The following is a 23,409-nucleotide window of genomic DNA, read 5'->3' as shown; positions in this document are numbered from 1 at the left end:
ACTTTTCTTATCTGAAGCATATCTGGAGGAGATCCAGTCTGTGAGGAGACACACTAACTCTATGCTGGACACCTCAAAGAGCCTCAATCCACCTGTGGTGGTGCACTGTAGCGCCGGTGTAGGTCGAACTGGAGTGGTCATCCTAACTGAGCTCATGATCAGGTGTTTGGAGCACAATGAGGTGTGTGGATGATTTCCTTAAGGGGCTGCAAATTTAAAATTTAGTGAAGGTATAGAACATTTTTAGAGTCCCTGACTTTCTTTGACAGTCGCAGGATACATGCATCCCTTAGAAGCATGTTTTTAACTTGGTAAATTAGGATATTTTACATGCAAGATATACATAATCCCACTTTTATCTAATTTTATTCCTACATAAAGTTACACCTCAATCAAAAACATTTGACCGGCTCTCACTGTTGTCCTTTTCTTTCTTTTTTCTTCTCTCCCCTTCAGCCCGTGGAGGTTCCCACAATGCTATCAGAGCTGAGGCAGCAGAGGATGCTAATGGTACAGACCATATCCCAGTATAAGTTTGTCCACCAGGTTCTTATCCAGTTTCTCAAGAACTCCCGCCTTATTTGAACCCGAGCACCTATCGGCTGCTCCGGAGTACTTAAAGTCAGCATGAGGACAGTACAACAAACACAGTATACTGGTAGCTGGAGGGAAGGAAGAACAGAGATTCGTGTTTTCTGTGTGGCACTTCATCTGTATGTAAATTCTAACCCAAAACTCACCTCAAGGGAGGAACGGATCTGGTGGGCTTGTATAGAAACTGACAGCCATTTCTCCTAATCGGTGTATTTCAAATTTTGTTCCTTCTCCCCCTTTGATCTTGGACTTTTTGTGTGAAACATGCATATTCCTTCAGGTTTTTTCAGCTTCAGGTTTCTAAAGAAGTATCTAGAGAAATTAAATCTCAGTTTCAATTAGGAGATATCGCACCACTGGTACATTTCTCATTTAGCCATCATTAGAAATGGCATTATGCTGCATGAACAGTAGGTGGCAGCAGTATTATTGCTATACTCTGAAAGAGTTTGCCAAACAAAAGTATTCTTAAATCGCTGTTCTAAAATGATCCTATTCCTGTATTGATTTAATACAGCAAGTATTTACTTCAAATTTGTAAGAAATTTTTTATTTATTTCTATAAAGGCTGTGGTCACCTTTGCCATGGCAACCATGTTGATCTTTTGAACTCTTTTTAAGTTTTTGGAAAAACTCCAATGTGTTTTTGTGAGGAGGCATTTCAATTAAGTTCCTTTCAGGCAGACAAACAAAGTACACTTTAGCAATTCTTTATCATCTAAAGAATTTTATATATATATATATATATATATATATATATATATATATATATATATATGTGTGTATCAAAACTCTGGAATTGGTGATACAACTTTGTCCATATGCAGCAAGTGCTGTGTATAATGTGTCATTGTGCCTTATTGTAGTAATATGTAACTACGGGGAGAAGCTGATGGGCTGATACACTCTTTGTACTGTTTAGGTTTTTGGCTAAATTCATTACTTTTTAGGTTTCATTGTAGAAACAAAGAAATTCTAATAATCGTATCCAAACCCAGCTGAAGAAAAATGTGTTGCCATGTCCTGTTTGTAAAATTGCGTTCTGAATGATTTTTTTTCCCATATTGCATTAAATATGTTTTCCTGCTTCTCTGAATTGTAATGCAAAGCCAGCCATGTCCAGCATAACTCTGTACATAATGGGCGTGTGAAAAAAGATTTCTGCAAGTGTTTTTATAGTTTCCTTCCTTGACTTGGTACCCTTAAAATACCGCAACATAGTAAACTATGCATGGATTAAAAATTTTTTTCAATGTATATATTCTCTGATAAATATAAGCTTCGTGCTCTCTTGACATTTAAGTGTTTTATTGCACTCCTGTTCTCTTTGACAGTATTTTCTCACACAGCATTCCACTGTTTGTTAATATTTAATTTTTCCCCTCAAGTTGTCTTTTTTAATTTTTTTGGCAGAACTTCTAAATACATTTCAATATGTGTACATATGTTTTGTATATGCATTTTTCAGTTTTCTCTCCCCAGACATGTTTGAAGCTGTTGTACTTGCTCATTATGCAATAAAGCCTTATTTTCTTTAAAAGTGCAGCATCGAGATCACAGTGAAACATCAACATCAGATAAAAGGAGTTCTAGGAGGTGCTGAAGCATCCACCATCACAGGGATACATTAATTTTATTTAACAGGCCCCATATGGTGATGCAGCTCTCCTGATTGCATGACGCATTGATCCTCCTATTTGCGTACCTCCATAAACAACTCAACTCTTGGGTTACAAAGTACAGCTGTAGTCTCAAGCCAAATCAAAGTTATTTACTTGATTTAAAAAACAAAACACCTTCCACAAAGTCATATTTTCATGCAAATTCCACAATAAATACCTGCTTGTTGCAAAAGTATCCTGCGTCTAACTGATAGGAAGATGCAGGATAAATAACCGTGAAGACATACTCCTGAAAAAACCAAGATAAATTATTTGGATAAGACAAAGTTTGGAAAGTGTATGCAGTCCTTATGGATCAGTCTTGATATTTCTCTCTTGTTCTCTTTATTTTTGTGCTATCATTTTACGCAGCTCTTCAATGTAAAAGTGATCCTTCCCATGAGCCACCTCCATTATAGCCATTGCCTGTAGAAATGCAAGTAAATTTATTATTAATTAACATCACACAATTGCTGTATGTATGTTATTTCAATGTGTAGGTATACTGAAGGTGAACACTTTTCTATATTCAGGTAGTCAGCTGACCTCATTTTTTGGGCACATAATACCTGACCAACTCAAGTAAACCCAATCCTAACACTGCCCCCCACAGGCTTGTACTGTAGGCACTAGCCATAATGTGTGCATCACTTCATCTGCTTCTTTTCTTATCCTGATGCCTCATTACTGTGGAACAGGGTAAAGCCAGACTCATAAGACCTTTATTGTTCCAGATCCAATCTTTTCTAATTAACCAATTGATAAGTGGTTTCCTTAGGCCTACACAGCCGTTTGATTCCTGTTTCTCTCTTCACATTGTGAATGTAGAAATGCGCTTGATTTTACTATTAAACATAATTATACATTTCCGACCTGGTTGTTTTAAGAAATAAGAGTTAGTTAGGGTTAGCCTAGACATTTCAATCACTTCAAGTAATTATACAGAGATAAGTGCTTATCTGTTTAAGTTTATTTAAATCCAGCTGGTGACTTTTATTTGGCCAGGCAGTGTAATAGAAAAAACATTGCTATTACCTTATTAATAGTTGTTCACTGGTTAGTATTTATTTCGTATTTAGACAGTCTAATGTTACCTTTTTGAGAGCGCTGGTGCACGCTGATTGCCTCTCTAGTCCCAAGTACAATTGGCCCAGTTTCAGGTAGACGGACGAGACATTAAGGGAGTAAGGTGGATAGAGATGACTGCATTGGACCAAGATCACATAAGCAAATGAAAGAAGAAGAAAAAAGACACATCTAAGATAACACCGATCTTTTTAGATGCAGTACAGTTAGTAAAAAAACACACAGAAAACCCCCAAACTTTGCAAATTTTCAAAATTATACCAGCTTTTGGGAGATTGGAATAAAAATACTACTTGAAAAATGCTTTTAAACATGAGCTAATATCATAACGGTTGATAAAATGCAGCGATTTGAAAAAGGCTGATTTTAAGCTGAAATTATGTATTTATGTATGGTGGCTTATTGGTTTTAGTTGAGCATAATTCATTCATATTTAGATTTTTCTGATGTAAACAAATAGAAGATTAAGGCACAAATAAACTTAGATGAACACATTACCCAGAATAAAGAAACCTGCAGGAATACAGTCTGTAATATCTGACTAATTTTAAGTACCCAAAAAACAACAACAACCCCCACCCTCCAAAACAAAACAAACAACAAAAACACAGCAACAACAAATACATTTGGAAAGAACAGCAGAGGGGGGGGGGGGACATGTTTTTATGTTAATACCTGTAAGGTTTGAGAAGCTTCTCGCCATATCTGATAGCTCCATCTAGATCTTGCATGTACATGCAAATCCCCATGGCTTGGTACATCATGTGGAGCATGTACACATTGGAGTCATCAAACACGGCTCCCATTTCCTCCAGGCTCTGCTCGCACATCTCCAGCAACTCACTAGGGGGTGGCACTGAGTCAAGGTTACAAGCTCATAGTTGGCAAAGGATTCAAATGGGCTTCTGTGGGACAGAAGAATTCCACCTCAGAAGGTCACAACTCAGTACTTGTGTAAATCTCCAATCCTCATTTTGTTCCCAGTTAAACGCTTGTTAACTTTTGTGACTTTATCTTTGATATCAGGGTTTATCTTTATGGCAAACAGTCATATAAACGTGTTAAGGTACAGAAATGTGTTGTTGTTGTAGTTCCCGTCGGTCATGGTGTTGCTGCTGGTAAAAATGTGCAGTAGCTAAATAAATTATTTAAAAATGATAAATGTCAAGCAGCTATTTCATCTGTAAGACAATAATTATAATATACTGACTGGAATAAAGCAGGAAAATGTGGAACTTAGGCTTGAATGCTGAACTATTGCTGATATGTTTCAACTTGTTGACAGTACTCTGACAGTTCTCTTCACCTTTTGGTCCTTATGAAGTTTACGATACAATGTAGAAGGCACAAAACGATATCTATTGATACTGAAGGATATTCTTTGTGTGTTTGAATTCCCGGAACTCTCTGATAGTTTCCTGGGCGTAACGAACCATGTTGTTGATGACATCTGGCTCAATGGAATCACTCTGCTTACGTACTTTTAACTTTGCCTTGTCCTATAGATGACGACAGGAGAGAGAGCGTGAGAGTCAAAACAATGCTTTCCAAATTCCTAAATTATACTCTCACTGTCCACTTTGTTAAGTACACCTCTTCACCTGCTTGTTAATGCAGATATCTTAATGATCCAAGCACATAGCAGTAACTGAGTGCATTTAGGCATGTAGACATGGTCAAGATGCCCAGCTGAAGTTCAAACTGAGCATCAGAATGGGGAAGAAAGGACTTCTTTTTGATCTACTGGGATTTTCCTCACACATCCATCTCTAGGGTTTATAGAGAATTGTGTGAAATGGAGCAGTGCTCTAGGTGAAAATACCTTGTTGATGGAAAATTGAAAAATGTTGCCTGGTCTGATGAGTCTCAATTTCATTTAGATGTTTTCGTCAGAAATTAATCTAAACAACATGAAAGTAATGGTTCAATGGTTCAGGCTGCTGGTGGTCTGATGGTGTGGGGGGTAGTTTCTTGGCACACTTCAGTCCCCTTAGTACCAACTGAGCATTGTTGCTGATCATCTCCATCCCTTCATGACCACAGTGTACCCATCTTCTGATGGCTGCTTACAGCAGGAAAATGTACCATGTCACAAAGCTCAGATAAATTCAAACTAGTTTCTTGAACATGAAAATGAGTTCCCTGTATTCAAATGGCCTCCACAATCATCAATATCAGTCTAACAGATCACCTTTAGACATGTGGTGGAGCAGGATATTTGTATCAAGGATGTGCAGTGGACACATCTGCAGAAACTGTGTGTTGCCATCATGTCTATATGGACCAAAATCTCTGAGGAGTTTCCAGCACCTTGTTATGGCACGAGGAATTGAGGCACTTCTGAAGGAAAAAGGAGATTTAATCCAGTACTAGCCAGGTGTATCTAATAAAGTGGCCGGTGAGAGTACATACCTTGTGGCATGTAGCATTTCCCAGTTCTTACATGTGCACCCATCCAAATGATGCATATTATTAATTTTTGGCTTTAATCTCCATTCTACATATTACCAGGTCTTACCTTTGACTTGCTTTTACATTCCTGGCAGTCACAGAGAAAGTAATAGGACTCTCTCAGCCTGTTATTGCGGTCATCTGTTGGGTAGAGGAGGTCTATGTAGCTGATAAGCACCTATAAGGGGATTTAACACACACATTCAAAATAAAGCACACTCTCTGTCATTGACATTGTTTTTTCTCTTCCTTGTTGCCACATAGCTCCTAAGACGCAGGGCAAAGGTTTTGCTAAAAATAACCCGTCTGAAATCTGCTGCTGCATCCCTCCTTCAAACCAGATCTCCTGCTTCTCTTGACACACTGACCTATCATTGACATGGTGCTTTTCATTAGCGATGTTGCTGTTCTCTACCTTTCCCTTAACAATTTTTAGACTGGTGTGTCAATCACATTGTTCTTCTTCTTTGATCTTTTTTTAAGTAATGTACTTGTAACTTGTCATTCTAAGAGTTTTATGCTGATAAAACAAACAAGATGAGTTCAGTTGAAATAAACTTTATTGTTATAATTGTACCTTTTCACCTTTGCCAGGCTAGCTCTTTTCCCTGTTTCTAGCATTAATGTTAAGTGATTATAATAAGTTGCGATTGCACAGTTTAATTTTTAACATAAAAAAAAATCAGTTTCTCACCAACTTAAAAGTTGTTCAGTCAATCTTCCATTGACAAATAACTCTGACATAACTAGCATGTGCTGCCCTAGCATAGGAAGGCCAGCCAACTCCTCCACACACACTTAAAAGAAAAAAAAAAGATCAAAACCCAACCCCCTCTAATAGCAGCTGTCTCTTTTCCTCACTTCATCTCCAGGTTTCATGTCCTGCACTGCCCGAACTTCAGCCGATGTCCCTTTGTACGTGACTATGACGCTGGGAAGGCAGCTGTGGTTTATCAGGGCCATGCTGTGCAGAGAGAAAGATATCAAAAGAAAGAAAGTGATTTAAACAAAAGCGAACCCTTCTTACTATGGATAAGAAGGAAAAACTGAGGCTTAGTATTACTCCTAGCATTTGCATGATCACTCACTATTTTTAAGTGGTATTACTACAAGGCTAAAACTGTGCTTGCACAGAGCTCTTGCATGACACTGACATATGTTATTACCAGGGCTGCATGCTGGAAAAAAGCATATAACAATAATCAATAATCCAGCTATTCATCAGTATCATGAACAACAACTGCAGTCAGAAGTCAGGGCAACAGACACATTTTTTTAAGCCTGTGCCACAAACTCCCACCATTTTTTTCAAATAGGTTACCACAAGCCAAAAACAGATTTAGCTCGCTAAAGTAAAATAAGGACAACTGCAATGTCTGTAAGCATGGAACAAACCAGAGAAGCCCGTAAACCGCAGGTCCTTGCAGACTGACTGGATGAAGTCACTGTACCAAAGAAGCCCCATCCTAGAATTCCCCATTCAGCAATCATTTCCAATTGACCAGCTTCCTCATGTATTACATATGCGCATATTACAGTACGAGTGTTCAACATGTGGTAACAATATTTAAAATCCTTTACAAAAACACAAATTACTCGCCCATCAGAACTTCATCTTTTGGGTCTTGCACTCAGCAAAGTCACTGACAACCCTGCTCAAATGAAAAGTCCTGGCGGTATACTCATCCTCCTCTCTTCTCTCCTCTCCTTCTAGCATCACATTGTTATGCTGATTTGGTTTTCCGAAGCTAATTTACATATTTTGGGGATTTAAGCTTTTATCCTATAGACATTAGAGAGAGGACAGGTAAGCTGGGAGAAAGACAATAAGAAAATGGCTTTAGTGGTGGATTCAAACCCAGGCCTCTGCATTATTCTTATGGCATATTGGTTGCCTGCTCAATCCAGTGAGCTAAACCAGCACCACTCTTTGCTAATCCTAATTTTTAAGCCAGCTGCACTGATGAACTACTCTACAGTATAAATAACTAGGTGAACTGACATTAACAGATCATGCATATTGCTGCCTGTGGACAGTTAGGCCTTTGGTGACTTCAAACCAAACAAAGTGCCTTTTAAAGCTAAATAAAAAGTCTGACATCCATAGAAGTCATTAGAAAACACAAAGTGCAGGAAATCAAAAACAAAACAAAACAAAACACTGAGACACAACAGTAGGTAGAGTTATGTAAGGAAGTACTTTGCAGTATATGTGCTGCTGAAACCTTACATGTGTTCATAAAACCTTTCATGGTGTGGGGGTTGTATTTAAGTCAATTCCTGTTTTTAAGGAAATCCCAAAATCAGTTTCACTTAGCTCTTCTACTTCCTGTGTTCACTTTTCCCCTCCAGTTGTCAGCACGCGCTGTTGTAACACTGTCTCTTCGGACTTTAAAGCTCATTTCAATTCATTTCATAGTTTGATTACTTCCATATGACCTTTGAGCCAGTCTCTTGGACTTTTGCTTTCTCTTCCTATTGTCATATATTATTGTTTTATGAAGAAAAGTTATGCCCATTCCTTTGGGTCATCAATCAAAAAGTGCTCATATGCATGTGCGTGACATTTCTTTCTTACTCTGGATAGACTGCAGTACCCAAGTGGGAAAGTTCATCATCCTCTATAGTGAAACCATTGCAGCCAACCTATTGTTTAAGACAAAGAGAAGAACAGAGAAGAGTTATGATAAAAATTAGACTACAACTGTGTGTGCTGGCTTGGCTTAGCTATCAGCTAACTAGCTGGCGTTTGACACGTCACCCAGAAGTCAGTAAAATCCAGTTTGGATCAACAGACCGTATTGATTCCTTCCTATACTGATGCAGAGGTAACACAAGTGACTGTGGAGAATGGCTGTGGGTAATTAATGGGTCCTTACCACCAATGTTCCCTCTAATTTTTCACTTGTCTGAGCGAGCACACAAACTCCCTGAGCGGTCCCTTGGACCACTGTGAGCAACAGCAGACGTGTGCACTGTGGTCACGCCGGCATCTAATCCATCCAAGTTACATGGTTTATTAAAATAATCAAATTACAGCATTTACATTTATGTTAGATTACTTTTAATTAACTGCTTTAGCCCACTTACCATGAAAAAAAAATCTATTCATTGACCTGTGTAGTGCACAAATTATTTGTGCCACTCCAAAAAATTATTTCTGTCCACTATGAGATAAAGAAGAACAACAGCCTGATACCTGCAGGCCTGACAACAGCAGATCACTCCTGTAACACCTGTAACATTCAGTAGTGCTTCCTTGTTCTGACACAAACAACAAAACTATTGACTACACTACACACTAACTACAAAAGATTTGCGCTAAACGTCTCAAATCTCTCACATCTCAAAACACCGCCGTCACTCCTAAAACTTCACCCCGTTTCTTAACAACTAGATGCCACGTTGCCATATCATTTTTTGATTGGTCGACATCGTACTTTTTTGGACGAATAGGAAAGGAAGAGGGGGTGGGGGTTGTTTTTGCTCACAGGTGGAGAGCGCTTTCGAGTCTTTTTTTCTTATAAAACGCCGTTTTTATCGTTTCTTCCCGCAGTAAATATAAACAACGATAGTATTCAGGAAGAAAACCAAACATTGCATTTTTTTTTAATCACTACTCTGGTTTTACGTGGCCTATCAACACAATTTAAAAACTGGTATAAAGTCTACACTTTTTCCATCAATTGTTCCGTCTGTCCTGCTCACATCTCCAATGGTTGTACACGTTGTCATTAACGTGGCTTCACTCCACATCAGCCACGCCGCTTTGCCAGCTAAAACACCGGTGTCGGCACATAAGGACGCTGTCATAGCCTGTCAATGGCGTTGATTGGCTGCGTATATACGCATTATTGGCTGAACTATGGGATAAGGTGGCATCGTTCTAATCCCAAATGGGAGCAGCCAGTCACTCACTGACTAACACTGCAAAACAGGATTGTTGAAGTATTAATTTTAATTTCAATTCAGGTTAGATTTTTTTTGTGCGCAACGCAGATTTTCTGTGCGCAGAGACCATGCCAGCAGTGCGCAATTGCGCACGTGCCCAGCTTAGAGGGAACATTGCTTACCACCCTCTGCACCACTTTTATAACACCCCTTTCAGCTCAGTGGCCACAAGGACAGATACAGAAAACTTTTACTACTTCATACCACAATACCTGCATTTATTTTTGATATTTAAGGTCCTCACTGTATCAAAATTACATGGTGTAACAACGCATTACCTGGGAGAAGAGCGTGAGTAGCTCTTTGTAGTCCGGCACATCCAGATGTTTGGAGTAAAAGCGATGGAATCTGGCAATGTCTGCCTCGGTCATCTCTCTTTTCTCATTATCTTCATCCTCTGTGTCTGTTACAATAAAAGAATTTGGTTTCATTTAAAATAATTTATTGTTTCACTGGTTTCACGGTGCTGTGCTTTTTTCACCCTAAGATTTTCTTTTTTGTTTGGTTATACATGTTGATGGGTCTAGAGAGGTCTAAAGTGTGTGGATTCCTATTATTTTCCTGTCTTATCAGTAATGTCGAGGCTTAAGTCTAATATATTTTTGAGCTCTGGTTACATTTGAGTTTTTATTAAATATTTCTTTGAACTCTGAACTAATGTTCAGCCCAGTCCTCGTACCAGACCATTTTTTTTGTTTGTTAAGCCACTAAAAACGGATCCACTTGTACTGAACTCTATTTGCGTTTACATGATTTATTTGGATTTTCACATAAATTAACTAAATGCATTTTTAATGGTTTGCACTGCACTAAGAACTATAAGTTTCTTCTTGTTAACTTGGTCAAACATCATTTGACTTGAGAGACACTTATGCAATCTGCGCTGTGTTCCCAAGAGCTCCTATTTCACGTTCAAGCATTTACACTTGTTATGTAGTCTGGACACCACTTGACCCACATCTATAGGGTATATATAGATGTGGTTGAGGGTGTTTCTCAGTGGATTTTTCTCTGAGATATCTTGAGGGTATCTAGGGATCTCTTGGACTGACTTGTAGAGTGTTTCTGCACAGACACTACACAGGTGGCTAGATAAGTGTAGTTCATAAAGAGCAACCACAGCCAAGTCACCATCAAGAAATCATGTATGTTTTTTCTCCTTGTGTTGTAAAGAAATAAGTACTCACGTGATTGCATCTCTCCTATGAGCAACATCTTCTCACAAACGCATCGTTCTTTCTGCATTTTCTGCAGAAAATAGACATGTTTAGCAGAAATGACCTTAAGAAACTCTGGACAGCGATTAAAAAAGAGATTATTGTATTTTATGTATTATTAACTGCCCAACCTTCTTTGCAAGGATTCGCGCCACCAGCCTGGATATCTCTGACGGGCACCAGTTCTCTCCAAAAGCAACCATTGCCGAACACTCCAGCTTGTGCATGGCCCAGTCCCCTTTCTAAGGAGCGCGTAAATGCAATAATAGCATAAAAAAACAAAAAGCCCCTCTTTACTTTATGGCCAAGTGAAATGTGAGTACATTCAATTCAGTCAACTATTGACAGTTTATGTCCCACTACAACAGAAGGCCTAACAGTTGGCAACCCCTAAGCGACACCACCAGCTGTGGCATTAAGCTGTAGCATGGTGGCATGCTGGCACTCTGTTAATCTAATGTTACCCTTGCTTCTTCACTCCTCCAACATGGAATGGCCCACTCAATTATCTGCTTAGTCCCCAACTTTATAAACAACACTGCATCCTACACACTCCATAATAGAGCATGCTATGCATGCATATAGAAGTGCATAGAACAACCAAGTTCAGCTAAGCTGTACATCTGCTGAGACTACATTAGAAGACACATGAATGATATATTTATGTCATTGGACACTGGATATGAAAACTAAATTCTAATTTGACAGGTCTGAGAGAGAACTAGACGAGTACACCTGCTCTGGGATCTGTTTTCAGGCTAAAATAATTGAGCAAATGTTGGGAGACTTTGGCCAATAGCAGGTCTTTTGAGATATTTAACTAAAGATCGTAGAAATCCTTTCAAGATGTAAGCTAAGCTCTCATGGTGCAATGAGTTAAGCTGATGACTTTCACCAAGGAGAATCAGGTTTCAATCTTACATAAAATCAAATGTTATAATTGACTTACTTTGTTTATATGTGCACATGAAGCATCTGCAAATGCCTGCGTTTGTCTGCTGGGAGGAACATTGAGAGCAGAGCTGCAAGAGCAGGATAATTTGAAAATCTTTTTGGCTTTTATCACTTATTGTCAACTGTACCTTTAGTAGTACTGAAGCAGAAATATAGAGCTTAGCTTGATGATGTGTCGCCACTTGTTTGTCCTCTCTACAGTCGCACATTTTTTTTTTGTCATTTTACACTTCTTAGGATTTACATTTGAAGAGCCTAAAGACATTGATTAGATGTCATGTTTACCCATAAAATAATGATGACATATGTAGTGAATGCAGTGCATGGAACAGTGGTTAGCAAACCAAGAGGGTTCTGGGTTCAAATCGAATGATTCAAAGAGGCCCCATGCCTGTGTAGGTTTCTTCCCACGGTCCAACTGGTAGATCTATTTTGGCTGTAAGTATGAGATGTGAGGGTTTGTGCTTGTGGGTTTGTGCTTTCTCCATGTGTTGGCCCCTTTGGTGGACAGGCGACCTGTCAGCGATGTACCCTGGCTTTATGACTACTGGAATAGACTTTTTAAGCTCCAAGTTTTAATATAGATGTGTTTTGTTTTTTTTAATTATTGCGCAGTGCACTTTAAAGAATTCACACAAGAGCTGTGACTTTGCAGGATGTTTTCTTACCTGACATTTCACATTGCAGTAGAAGGCTTTCTTGCACTTCCCACATCTTGCCAAATGCTGTGTCCTATAAATTACAAAAACAGTTTTTTTTTATTACCCTGCAGATGGCACTGAGTTGATATAAAAGAAATCACCCTGAGACCGTACACATCTTTGCACCATTTATTTTCAAAGGGCCAACATATCCACAAGAATGCATCTGGTTATGTAATACTGAATTGTAGTAGCATAATAGTATTCAGTTGTGCATGTATAGACATTTAAATGTTTGCTCCATAACTTTGACACATGAAATAGCAGTTGCTAGTAGCTTGTTGTAACTGATAGCAATGGAGGGCTTTAAAACCTACTGTGGTATTAATAGAGCAGACCCTCTGACAGGCCAGCTGTCTTTTTAACACACTGAATCAGTAAAGCTGCCAAAAAGTTCACCAGTATAATTCTGAGGCTCTTACCATCCGCAGTCACACTAGGTTTACATAAGGCACTTACGGGCCGGAGCAACCAGTGGGAAAGCATGACACACTAAAACTACCTATTGCAAAGAGCAACTGTAACTCAGGGGTCAACTTACCACTGAACTGTGTAAAGTTGAGCAAGTCACAAAGGACGTTGTCTCTAGGATGCTGTCTTTTGCTCAATTGTTGAGTTAAAGCAAGCTTTACACAACTGATTTTAATGGTTCTTGATCAACAATGATCTTTCAGTATGTCGAACCAATTTATGAACAGATCTGCCTCCACAGGTTCTGTTTCCAAACTGAAAGTTAATTAAAAGCCTTTCCAAACCCCTTTTCTTCTACTTTTCTGCTAGAATATGTCACACATCTCTTAGATTGACATGATTAAAGCCCGGACACTGTGATAACATATTACCAGACTATATTTTTTCACTTTAAATTGCATATATGTTGCAAATTTGTGGAACAGGCTATGTATAATGTGGCATACCTTTACTCTTGCTACTTTACAATTTTAAGTGCCAAAAACTAAAGTTAAAGGAACTTCCTGTGTTACAAGAAGTTTGACAGACTTTCAAAATAAAATTCTAGAAATAGTAAAAATATCTTTTTAATTCCTAAAACACTTGGCAACTGACCAACAGTCTCTACATTTTGTTAGCCAGATCTTACTAGACTGTCAAAATAAACACAAATATTAAACCTGCAGCTTGGGGCTTATATGAGATGCTGGCTTTTGAATATGGCATAACAGATTCTGGTGGTTGATTTAGGGTCTCTATTTATGACAATTATTGTGTAAATAGGATGTTAAAATGGCCATTCAACATCTGTTTGTAACTGTGAAGCTAACTTTTATGATCAAGCTACATTTTCTCCCCAATACGTCTTGCAACCTGGCAGCTCAGAAGATGCACTGGCAGTCATTTATTCAAATTTCTTGCATGCAGAAACAAAAATGTCAGACAGCACAAGCACCGATATTTGTGTTTAAATATGCAGAATTTATATGATCCTGCAGGAAAAAGGAGTAGTGCATTAGTTACAATTCACATCGTCCTAACTACTAATAAGCACATTTCCAGTAAAAAGCAAAACAAAACATCACAGTGGCTTTGTAATTTCCTAAGAGAATGCGCTTATATATGTATACATTTAATGAGGTGAGCAAAAGATGCACTGCCAAAGTGTTAACCTGGTGAAGCAGAACTCGCAGTAGCAGCCTCTCTCTTTCACTGACAGCACGTGGGAGTAGGCTGGGCAGGAAAACAGGAGCTCTCCAACTTTAAATGGTCTGGTTACCCGGAGCCCTCGTCCCTTCCCCGGGCTGTCAAACCTCTCGAGTCCTTTGATGCTGCCCATCATTGTGCCTTCTGCCCGGGGTGTCTTCTCTCAGAATGAGCCCAGAGACTTGGAAGAGAAGGGGGATGTGGCATCAAGTGTTAGGGCGTTACCATCCCAATAATAGTTCACAGTGGCATCCAGGCACAGAATGGACCCAGCAAACAAGCAGCCGATGGGTTTTCGGAGCTACACAGCGATTTTACAGCTATTAAAGTGTTAAGCCTCTTGGCAAAAGTCACTCATGCCCTCACAAGTGTAAATGTCTTCATCACTGAACTTGTCCACCCCATCCTCCCCACCCCCCCAGGTTTTTGAAAGATATGTGGAGCAACCAAAAATGAGTGCAACATCGCCCCTAGTGGACACGGAGTTAAACGAGTAACAATCGACAATCAACATTACAACATTACACCCAACAGGAAATTAGTATGATTAACGTGAAACATTCCGCATTCCTGCAGGTGTGATGTTGAGCTCTTCATCTCCGTGAAAGGTATGGATTCTCTTTGGCGTCAAGTAATGTTTTACAAATTCACCGATACATTTCTCTCTGATACATCTTCAGTGCCGTTGAGCTTTCTTTAACCCCAGCGTTGCTAAGTTGCTGGAAACATTGCTCACAGACTTTTGTCCCACGTTTCTTGTTCTGGTGTTTGTGGAGAGCATCTGAGTATGCCAGGGAAAATGTCGCCCACATCTTTACAGCACTACCATGAGGCCGAGGCGTTAATAAAGGGCAGGATACACCACATTCTTCTTTTGTCCAAATTTGGTGAGCCTGTGCCAATTATAGCCTCAGTTTCCTCTTCTTAGCTGGCAGGAGTATCATCCAGTGTAGTCTTCTACTGCTGTAGCTCATTTGCCTTGTTGTGCATTCACTGATGCTCTTCTGCATACCTTGGTTGTAACAGGAGGTTATTTGAGTTGGTGTGGCCTTCCTTTCAGCTCAGAGCAGTCTGGTCTTCTCTGACCAGTGTTGATGAGTTGTTGAAGTGAAGTGACCGGTGTGCGTAGATCAGTTATTTACTTAACTTTAAATTTATAAGTGAGAATCATAACCAATTTATTTTTAATTTAGTTATCAGAGTGATTTGGCTCCTTCTGAAAGTAAAAGGTAAAGTAATGTTTCATTTATGTATCACCTTTCAGTATAAATGGCACAAATACCACAGAGTCAAAAGTTCTTAAGCTCAGTGGGAGAGATCCTGCACAGCCTGCAGGCCCCAATCACATGATCTCAGGGACCTGCTGGGTACGTATGAATATAAAATTTCTCTTCATTAAGTTTGTTAAGTCTCGTTTAGTTTTGATTTATTAAAAATATTATATTGGTCAGTGTTTATTTTCTTTTAAGTTTTTATTTTTGATTATCTAATTATTTGAGCTTAGTTTTAGTTAACTATATAATAACCACGACTGGTTGTTCAGTCACCTGTGCAGAAGGTGTTGCTTTTAAGAGTTTCTTAATCCTTTTAATTTGTGGTATAGCTAATCATTGTATTGGAACAATAACCAGTTCTCTTATTTTCAGTTATTTCACTATTTCAGTTTTTTCTTTCCTGTGCTGCATATCTTAATGGACTATGAATACACAAGAAAGGTGTAAGACATATGTATGGCCTGCAGTAGATCCACAGTGTTATGTTCTTAAGTGCAATTCAACAAGGCCATCTGGTGGTAAAGGCCAGGAAGGTCTTGACACTTGATGCTCACGCTGTGGTACAGGTTAAGTCGTTGAGTTGTGGGCGCTGTTTTTTGAAGTTACCATAAAAATAATAAAGTTAAACATTTAGCTATAATAATATTTGATTACTTTGTGTAATAAAAGTGGGACATTATTCATCTTGGAGATCATGAATGCCCAGATTAAGAGAGAGAGAGTTTTCCTTTTCTATCTGGCATCCACATTTGTCACATTGTGCCATCATGTGGTGCTTTATTGTAAGCACAGCCTCAAGTGATTGAGAACCCATTCAGGAAGCATCACAGTCCACAAGCCACCTTAGATACAGACAGATTATCTGATTGGACAACTAGGACTCCTGTGGGGTTTTTTTTTTTTCGGGGGAGGTTGTTTTGTTTTTTCCCCACTAGTGCAGACAAGCTCAGGTCAGGTACTTGATCTTGAGCAAATTGAAATATTTCATAACCAACCATTCCCAAACATTACAGTACATGTGCGCGTGCCTGCTCGCTTTCTCGTACACATGCACGCACATACAAGCACAAACCACTGTGAAGATTTGCCCCTCATCTGTATCTGAAGGCTTTATCCAACCTTGCCCCAGATTCCCCCGATTTATTATAATTCCATTTTTCCAGTCTTTCAATCTAAAGATTTGTTCCTCCTCATTTTTTAATAACGTGGCAAGCAAGGGAAGCATGTCCCTGGGAGATTATGCGGTCGTCTCTGGCGTCTCGTCTTGATTACATCAGAGGAACCTGATTTGATTTGGAAGAAACCCCCTTGTTCCAGTACGATATCTCTTTAGACCTCCCCGTTGTGCTGATTTCTTGCTCTGTCAGAGGGGATGATCTTGATGAATATGATCTAAAAGAGAGGGAGGTAGTAAGAGATTAGGTGAATGGATTATAATTTTCCAATGATGAGGAACAATAAGAAACAATAAATCCTAAGTAGATTTAGTTCTCAAGAAAACCCTGTTAGGGCAAATCAAAAGACGAGACAGGACAGAGGTATTAAATAGATACAGTAGGTCTGACCTGTTTGGCCTAAAACAAGTTCAGTTTTTTTTTATCTTGCTGTCAGGAATTTGATTGAGCCCACTTTGAGATATTTTACTGATACTTTATGATAACATGTCTCCTGGTTGTCTACCATCGATCTAATTCGTGTGAACGGGAGATCTCTTGAATGCATTTCTGGGATTTCACAACAAACTTGAATAAACTCAGTTTTGTGATCAAGGGCTGAAGGTATTTATGACCCTGTGAAACACATTTTTGGCCTCAATTTGAGTATTTATTCAAATAATTCAAACAGCACTTGATTGATCATATAACTGACCATGCAAATCAAATCAAATCAAATCAAATCACTTTTATTGTCACATCACATGTGCTGGTACATTGGTACAGCACATGCGAGTGAAATTCTTGTGTGCGAGCTTCACAAGCAACAGAGTTGTGCAAAATACAATAACGTAAACAGGCAAAATATACGAATGGCTAAATCTGAAACTAATAAATATACACTGAACAAAAATATAAACGCAACACCTTTGTTACTGCTCCCATTCCCCATGGGATGGACGTAGAGACCTAAAATTCATTCCAGATACACAATATAACCATCCCTCCCAAACAGTGGTCACAAATCAGTCCAAATGTGTGGTAGTGGGCACATCTGCTATATTGAGATAATCCATCCCACCTCACAGGTGTGCCACATCAGGATGCTGATCTGACATCATGAGTAGTGCACAGGTGTACCTCAGACTGCCCACAACAAAAGGCCACCCTGGAATGTGCAGTTTTTTGCGCTATTGGGGATCTGGGGACCCAGAACCGGTCAGTATCTGGTGTGACCACCATTTGCCTCATGCAGTGCAACACATCGTCGCATGGAGTCTATCAGATTGTCAATTGTGGCCTGTGGAATGTTGGTCCACTCCACTTCAATGGCTGTGCGAGGTTGTTGGATATTCGTGGGAACTGGTACACGCTGTCGTATACGCCGGTCAAGCACATCCCGAACATGCTCAATGGGTGACATGTCCGGTGAGTATGCTGGCCATGCAAGAACTGGGACATTCTCAGCTGCCATCTGCCCTGAACAATGTGAACCATGATTCATCCGTGAAGCGCACACCTCTCCAACGTGCCAGACGCCATCGAATGTGAGCATTTTCCCACACAAGTCTGTTACGGCGAAGAGCTGGAGTCAGGTCAAGACCCCGATGAGGACGACGGGCATGCAGTTAAGCGTCCCTGAGACGGTTTCTGACAGTTTGTGCAGAAATTGTTTGGTTGTGCAAACCAATTGTTCCAGCAGCTGTCTGGGTGGCTGGTCTCAGACGATCTTGGAGGTGAACCTGCTGGATGTGGAGGTCCTGGGCTGGTGTGGTTACACGAGGTCTGCGGTTGTGAGGCCGGTTGGATGTGCTGCCATATTCTCTGAAACGCCTGTGGAGACGGCTTATGGTTGAGAAATGAACATTCAATGCACGGGCGACAGATCTGGTTGACATTCCTGCTGTCAGCATGCCAATTGCACGCTCCCTCATTGCTTGTGGCATCTGTGGCATTTTGCTGTGAGACAAAACTGCACATTCCAGGGTGGCCTTTTGTTGTGGGCAGTCTGAGGTACACCTGTGCACTACTCATGATGTCAGATCAGCATCCTGATGTGGCACACCTGTGAGGTGGGATGGATTATCTCAATATGGCAGATGTGCCCACTACCACACATTTGGACTGATTTGTGACCACTGTTTGGGAGGGATGGTTATATTGTGTATCTGGAATGAATTTTAGGTCTCTACGTCCATCCCATGGGGAATGGGAGCAAAAACAAAAGTGTTGCGTTTATATTTTTGTTCAGTGTATGTACAATATATAATAGTATATGCAAAAATAAATAAATAAAAAAAAAATTCTGGATGTGTATACTAAATGTTTTTCTACGTGTGTGTGTGTGTGTGTATACACATATTTTACAAATTAAATAGAGTCAACAATAAATAAAATATATAAAAATATACAGAGTTGAGACATGTGCAAAACAGTGGCATTACTGTACAGTATGGAGTGCAAAATGTTGAAGTTCCAGTAGTGGAGGTGAGGTGTCTATGAAGTGTTCAGCAGTCTGATGGCCTGGTGGAAGAAGCTGTCTCTCAGTCTGCTGGTACGGGACCGGATGCTGCAGAACCTCCTTCCTGATGGAAGTAGTCTGAACAGTTTATGGCTGGGGTGACTGGAGTCCTTGATGATCCTCCCCGCTTTCCTCAGGCACCGCTTCCTGTAGATGTCTTGGAGGGAGGGAAGCTCACCTCCAATTATCCGTTCAGAGCACCGCACTACTCGCTGGAGAGCTTTGCGGTTGTAGGCGGTGCTGTTGCCATACCAGGTGGTGATGCATCCAGTGAGGATGCTCTCAATGGCACAGTGATAGAAGGTCCTGAGGATGCGGGGGTTCATGCCGAATCTTTTCAGTCTCCTGAGAAAGAAGAGGCGCTGTTGCGCCTTCTTCACTGTTTTGTTTATGTGTACTGACCACGTAAGATCCTCAGCCAGATGTACACCAAGGAACCGGAAGCTGCTCACTCTCTCCACAGCAGTGCCGTTGATGGTGATGGGGGTGTGTACTTCTCTGCACCTCCGGAAGTCCACTATCAACTCCTTTGTCTTTGCGACGTTGAGGGTGAGATGGTTGTCTTGGCACCAGTGGGTCAGGGCGCTGACCTCCTCCCTGTAAGCCGTCTCATCACCGTTGGTGATAAGACCCACCACTGTAGTGTCGTCCGCAAACTTCACAATGATGTTGGAGTTGTTAGTGGCTGTGCAGTCGTAGGTGTAGAGTGAGTACAGGAGAGGGCTCAGTACACACCCCATGTCTTTGGACTGTGGGAGAATATCGGAGAAAACCCCACGCAGAAAAACACAGTCAGGGCTTAAACCACTGACCTTCTTCCTGTGAGATTAGAGTGCTAACCATGGTACCATCCCATAAAGATGACATTTGTAACCATTAGAACAGTTTCTGGGTTTTTCCAAGGGTAGCCCTAGTAAACTGTAGAGGCAGAGATCACTCTCACTCTCTGATACCCAATCATTTTGTTCTAGAAGCAGACCTGAAATATGACACAAACTGCTGAGTTCAGAAAAGAAAAACAAGGGTTATCCCTACTTGTGTCCAAGGGGGAAAGAGTTAAAGTTAGAACAAGATGTTGTAGACTCAAGGCCTGTTTGGCCCAAAAGAAAGTCTTTTGTATAAACAGGTAGATTTTTAGTCCTTGGGTTAAACCAGGGGTAGGGAACGTTGGTCCTCGAGAGCCGGTTTGAGATCGCACCCTGGGTCACCACACCTGAATCAAATGATTAGTTCATTACCAGGCCTCTGGAGAACTTCAAGACATGTTGAGGAGATAGTTTAACATTTAAATCAGCTGTGTTGGATCAAGGACACATCTAAAACCTGCAGGACACCGGCTCTCGAGGCCTGGAGTTCCATATTCTCTGGGTTTAACCCTAAAGAAAATAAAAAAAGGCTGTTACTCAGCCTTCCCAGTTTAAACAAGACTGGGCCAGTGAATTAAAGAGTGTGTTTTCACGCTTTGGAGATGTGGACTAGGTAAGAATATGCAATTGTGTATAGTGTCAGTGCTGGTTTGTGTAGTTTTTTCCAACCTGATCAAACCAAAAAGGTTATAACAAATCAGTTTTACCATCTTCATATCACCAGATCTCTTTTTCTCTCTCACTTCTTCTGTTGCTGTTTTCAGGCTCTTATAATTGTGGCCACACTATTAATGGAAATATGCAGTATAGCGTCGCATTGTTGAGCTCGTAAAACAGCACCGGCTAATACCTCTTTACAGTGAGGTCGTGGAGGAGGGTTGTGTGTGAAATCCATTGTGGTTAAAGACCTTTCCTACTTTCGGATTTGGAGAGGCAGTGACCGAGCCCTCGTCACCTCGTACTCGTGACCTTGTCATCGCAAGCTGTTTCCAGGCTGCTGTGCTAACTACAGGTCAACAGCAGTGCACGGCTTGAGAGATGGACAGTGTTGTGTGTTTGCATGTAGTGGAGAGAAGTGAGGACAGAGTAATTGATAATTCCAGGCTGTGTTTTAGAAGTGGGTACATGCCAAGACCCTGTGTAATTGTCCCTATATTCCCCACAGCTGAGTTGAGGCAGTTTACAGTAATTCCTCAGTCTTTCTGATGAACTCGTTGACTTGACTGAGACAGTGTCTTTCATCCTACTTTGTCCTTTGTCTTTCAGCTGGGGAGCCAACCCTAAAGCCTTAACCACACTGTCTCCACTCCTGGATAGGGGGGGAATGCAGTCCCTGCTTGCCTACTCTGCCGTCTTAGCTCTGTGAGCTTTGCAGGCGCAGACCCTCATCTCCCACTGTTTATCCATGTGTCTTTGCTTTGGCTCTTGCCTTACACTATAGGGCTGATTGGGGTCTACTGCCCTGTGTCACCCACCTAAGCTCTGCTTTCACTGTAGGGCTTAGCGCCTCAGCCATCGGCTGCTTTATGAGCAGACAGCTGGGCTATTCTGTCTCAGTCTTCCTCTTCTTTTACCACTTGTGACAATGAGACCATTATTGTTTTTACCTTCTGAGCCTGTCCGTCACTGTGTGTGTGTGTGTGTGTGTGTGTGTGTGTGTTTGTGTTTATCAGTAGCATCAAAACCATGCAAGACACAGTCAAAAAACTTTAAAGCCATCTGGTTTGTTCAAAAGTAAGTAAATAAAGTACTTACTTAGTACTGTATACGCTAGTTGAACTCAAAACAGAGGATCTCTCAGAGGCATAACCTCTGAGTTCATGGACTTTGAAGACAATGAAGATAAATATAAATAAGGTTAGATATTATGCAGATCAATTTAATCATTTTAATCTTATTTGAATTAAAACCACTTTAGGTTACAGAACACAAAATTCATCCTAAACAGAAACGATTTAGGAGTTTTTGAATATTCAATTTTATTTGTTTTTAAATACAAAATGGAGCTTTAAATGATGATTTCATTTATTAAAGGAAAAAAGTTATCCAAACCTTCCCTCTCAAATAATCAAGTTCCTCACCCTGTCGCTAGTATTAATAATTTTCAGTCCGTCTTCCTGAAGTCTACAACCTATGGGCATTAACAAATACTGTGTTTCTTCCCTTGACATGCAACAAAAGAATTTCTCGTGTAAAGGAAATGACATCTTCTTCAGTTCACGAAACTGATTTGTCGACTGGAACTCCATAATATGAATATCCTGTTCCACCACATACAGATTTCTGACCCAGCTTTCTGAATGTGGCGACAGAAATTGAGATTCATCACATCAGGCACATTTTGTCCAATCTTTTTTGTCCAGTTTTTGGTGAGCCTTTGTGAATTGTAGCTTTAGTTTCCTGTTGACACTCCTGTTGGAGCGGCCCTCGATGTGGTCTTCTGCTACTATTACTGTTACCCTGCTTCAGCACGAAGCTGTCCAGCTATTCTCCTCTGACCTCTGGCATCAATAAGGCATAGTCACCCAGAGAACTGCCTCTCACTGGGTATTTTCTTCTTTTTTTTTTTTTTGCTTTTCTTTTTTAGACCATTCTCTAGAGATGGTTGTGTGGGAAAATCCCAGTAGATCAGCCATTTCTGAAATTCTCAGACCAGCCTGTCTGGCACCAACAACCACACCACATTCAAAGTCACTTAAATGACCTGTCTTCCTCTCGTCCCCATTCTGATGCTTGGTTTGTCTTCACTAGGTCGTCGTAACCATGTCTAAATGCTTAAATGTTGCTGTGATTGACTGATTAGATATTTGGTTTAACATTCAACCGAACATGTGTACCTACTTGTAACATTTATTTTTTATTTTTTGTATTCTCTCATCCTTCCGTAATTCAGGCTTTAAATCAAGCTTGAGTTGGTGTTTAAACTTCAGTATTTAATGTTAATTCAAAGCACTACTGTCTCGGGTTTATTGAGCCCATATGCTCTGGATGCAGTATTCAATTTAACCTTGGCTGTACCAAGCAGCTTTTGTGTTGCTACAGAATTTCCACTGGCAATGCAAATGCAAGAAAAAAGCCCTTGAAGGTTTTTAGTTACTGGGGAGCTCCCAAGTTTGTAGGGAATCCACAAAACTGTTTGGTTCAAAACTGTCTTCAGTTCCTCCCTATCTTCTTTCTGTCCTCCATCTTTCCCTACCCTATTCCTATCCTCTTCCTCCTTCCCTCCTCCTTCTTCTCTTCGCCGTCCTCTTCAGCCGTCCAGCTAAACTTAGAAGTGACAACAGTTGCAGGGTGACAGCAAGGGCTAAATAAGACCAGAACAA

At 40.3% G+C, this 23,409-nt stretch overlaps 2 protein-coding genes across 2 annotated transcripts in view; one reads left to right on the top strand and one right to left on the bottom strand.

The window, feature by feature from the left end:
• The window catches only part of LOC308396437 (tyrosine-protein phosphatase non-receptor type 14-like), a 45,280-nt gene extending 43,986 nt beyond the window's left edge, over positions 1–1,294 (top strand). The window contains exons 19-20 of the mRNA XM_080881730.1: positions 18–181; positions 457–1,294. Coding sequence (XP_080737856.1) covers positions 18–181; positions 457–585 — 293 coding nt within the window. The 3' untranslated portion in view covers positions 586–1,294. The remainder of the gene's footprint in view (positions 1–17; positions 182–456) is intronic.
• Positions 1,295–2,350: 1,056 nt separating this feature from the next.
• Positions 2,351–14,605, bottom strand: LOC308396438 (N-lysine methyltransferase SMYD2-like). The gene is made up of 12 exons (XM_080881731.1): positions 14,238–14,605; positions 12,583–12,646; positions 11,092–11,202; positions 10,931–10,991; positions 10,022–10,146; positions 8,371–8,438; positions 6,654–6,756; positions 5,860–5,970; positions 4,720–4,840; positions 4,017–4,191; positions 3,350–3,458; positions 2,351–2,681 (listed from the first exon to the last, which is right to left on the bottom strand). The coding sequence occupies exons 1-12, from the start codon at positions 14,405–14,407 to the stop codon at positions 2,601–2,603; spliced, it is 1,299 nt and encodes a 432-aa protein (XP_080737857.1). The 5' UTR covers positions 14,408–14,605; the 3' UTR covers positions 2,351–2,600.
• Between the last annotated feature and the right edge of the window lie 8,804 nt (positions 14,606–23,409).

Source organism: Rhamphochromis sp. 'chilingali', assembly GCF_963969265.1.
Source record: "Rhamphochromis sp. 'chilingali' genome assembly, chromosome: 5".
Taxonomy (NCBI): Eukaryota; Metazoa; Chordata; class Actinopteri; order Cichliformes; family Cichlidae; genus Rhamphochromis; species Rhamphochromis sp. 'chilingali'.
The sequence above is the reverse complement of the archived record's forward strand: the minus strand, read 5'-3'. Positions and strand labels throughout refer to the sequence as shown.